We start from the raw sequence: 2,264 nt of genomic DNA on the forward strand, positions 1-2,264 counted from the left end.
AATTGACAATAGTTTTGGTAAAGCTTGTAAAGTTTGTCCTTTGAATGTAATCTTTCAGTTTTTCTCCAGTTAGAATGGTATTATTGCTATTGTTTCCAATGCAGCTTCTATTTTGTGGGTACCAAACTAATGGAAAGTCACAGTTTTCTTTGAAGAAAGCCTCAAAAGCATTGGCAATAGTGTATACTGCATCAATAGCTAAAGCATCAAATGAATCTTGTGAATAACTAGCATTTTGTGTTATGCCTGTAGAACAATTGCCAGTAGTACTGTTATTACTACAGTTTTGATTGTAAATTTGGTAGAATTGTGCAAACCAAGGATTGCGTCTGTTACTGCTAGGAGTAAGCAGGGAATAATATTCATTAAATCCATCGACAACTGGAGAAGAAGGTGCTGTTCCCCACTTACCAATAGTTATGTCATGATAGTTATCTATCTCTGACCAACTGTCACTGGCTAACCAAAGGAACCTTCTTTTGTCGTTACTATTGTTGTATACAGTACTAACTGCATCTAAAATCTTCTCAACTTCTGTTAGTGAAGCAAATAATACAACAACATTAGCTGTAGAGTTATACAGTTTGGATGCTACGCTGTCATAATCTGATTTCTCATCTAAACTCTCACTAATGTCTAAGCAAATTCCTTTCTCTTTAGCTAATTTATGGAATGCATCTATTGCTGGTTGACCGTATCTGTTGCTAGAGTAGAGTGTTGATACATGATCCCATTTGAAATGAAGTATCAGGTCAATCATTGCCTGGACTTGGTGATTATCAGGTGGTATAGTACGAAAGAAATACGGGTAAAACTCACGATTATTGAGTATCGAAGAAGTAGAGGAGAAACTAACTTGAGGCATTTTGAAAAGGCGGAAGAGACTAGCAACTGATATGGTGACAGGACTAATGATTGCTCCAATAACTGCTGACACTGGTGTCTCTGTTAATGATGTATCATTATCAAACTCAGCACTGCAGCTCTCTATCTCAATCTGTCCATTTGAGTAGATGATATCAATGGCTTCATCTAGAGCAACACTCTCACTAACGCAGGTGTCTCTTATGTCATACCCCAGTGTCAAATTAGGAAGGATATTGGGATCAGAGTTAATGACATCAATGGCATATAGGAGTGCTTCCAAGTTCTCTACGCTTTTGTGCTCTATGATTGCATCCACACACTTTCCATTTTCGCTCTTATGTACACGTACTAGTCCACCTATCACTATGTCCTTTCCAATTCGATTCTTCATTCCACTTATCCTTCCATCCAGTGTCATGAGTAATTCAGATTCTTCATCATAATTATACTTGGCTGTTGCTTGCGAGATAGAGGCTAGAAAAAGGACAGCAACCAAAGCTGTCTTCATCACCTTTCCTTTTCTCACCTTCTTTCCCAAAACTGCACTAGAATGTTTTGATTGTATAGTAAGGCAACTCTTCCCTCCTACTCAGTTATTTTTAGTCTGGTTATCTTGCAAGTTAGATCTATTCTAACTGTTTAATTTTCACCTACACCAGTCTACTAGTGAACAATCCAGTTTGTTTTGTATGAGATAAAGATGAGTGTTTTTGATATAATGGGCAACAATGAAACTGGATGGGGTATTTGTTTATTATTTCCGCTCTTCGGTAACTATCAATATTGATGAGTTTTGAATTGTCTAATCAATAACAAGAGTAGATGACATTGGTTCCTTTTATTATTGATTTATATTCTATAAATGACCTTTAAAAGTCTGATGTAAGGGATTTTATAATACTGCCTACTAGATCTACTACATAATGAGCTGGTGGATTGTTAGGTACTAATATTTTACTATCTATCACTTGCATAAAATATTGATAGTCGGAATTATGCAATAAATTAGGAATATGTTGGTACCAATAACAACCATTAATATTAGTACCAAATAGCCAATATCAATATCATTATCATACCAGTTTGATCAATGCTATATGGACATTAGCCATGGTCTTAAATGTTCATAACTCAAAAAATGTGGCAGAACTGGCTCAAGCTTTCTGCTTCATCCATAAAACAAGTGCATCAGAAGTCAAAGTTATTTTAGAATAGCAAAATCAGCACACACTCACACACTAAAACTAATAATTGAGTAATTATAGAAATAATTATAAATTGTCTTTCACCAGTGTCATTTCAGTCAGAGCTAATTCAGTGTCTTTCTTCTTTTTATCACTATTGTCAGCTGGCGTAACAAAAGTACTGCTTCGTGACATACCAGTAAATGTTGATAT

The 2,264-nt window shown here is 35.5% G+C and overlaps 1 protein-coding gene across 1 annotated transcript in view; it reads right to left on the reverse strand.

Annotated features, from left to right (window-relative positions):
- Positions 1-69: 69 nt before the first annotated feature.
- The window catches only part of LOC109581347 (extracellular calcium-sensing receptor-like), a 4,668-nt gene continuing 2,473 nt past the window's right edge, over positions 70-2,264 (reverse strand). The window contains exons 2-3 of the mRNA XM_019995403.1: positions 188-1,341; positions 70-126 (exon numbers count right to left, since the gene is read on the reverse strand). Coding sequence (XP_019850962.1) covers positions 70-126; positions 188-1,341 — 1,211 coding nt within the window. The remainder of the gene's footprint in view (positions 127-187; positions 1,342-2,264) is intronic.

The sequence above is a fragment of the Amphimedon queenslandica genome, unplaced genomic scaffold (assembly GCF_000090795.2).
Source record: "Amphimedon queenslandica unplaced genomic scaffold, v1.1 AMPQUscaffold_13446, whole genome shotgun sequence".
NCBI lineage: Eukaryota > Metazoa > Porifera > Demospongiae > Haplosclerida > Niphatidae > Amphimedon > Amphimedon queenslandica.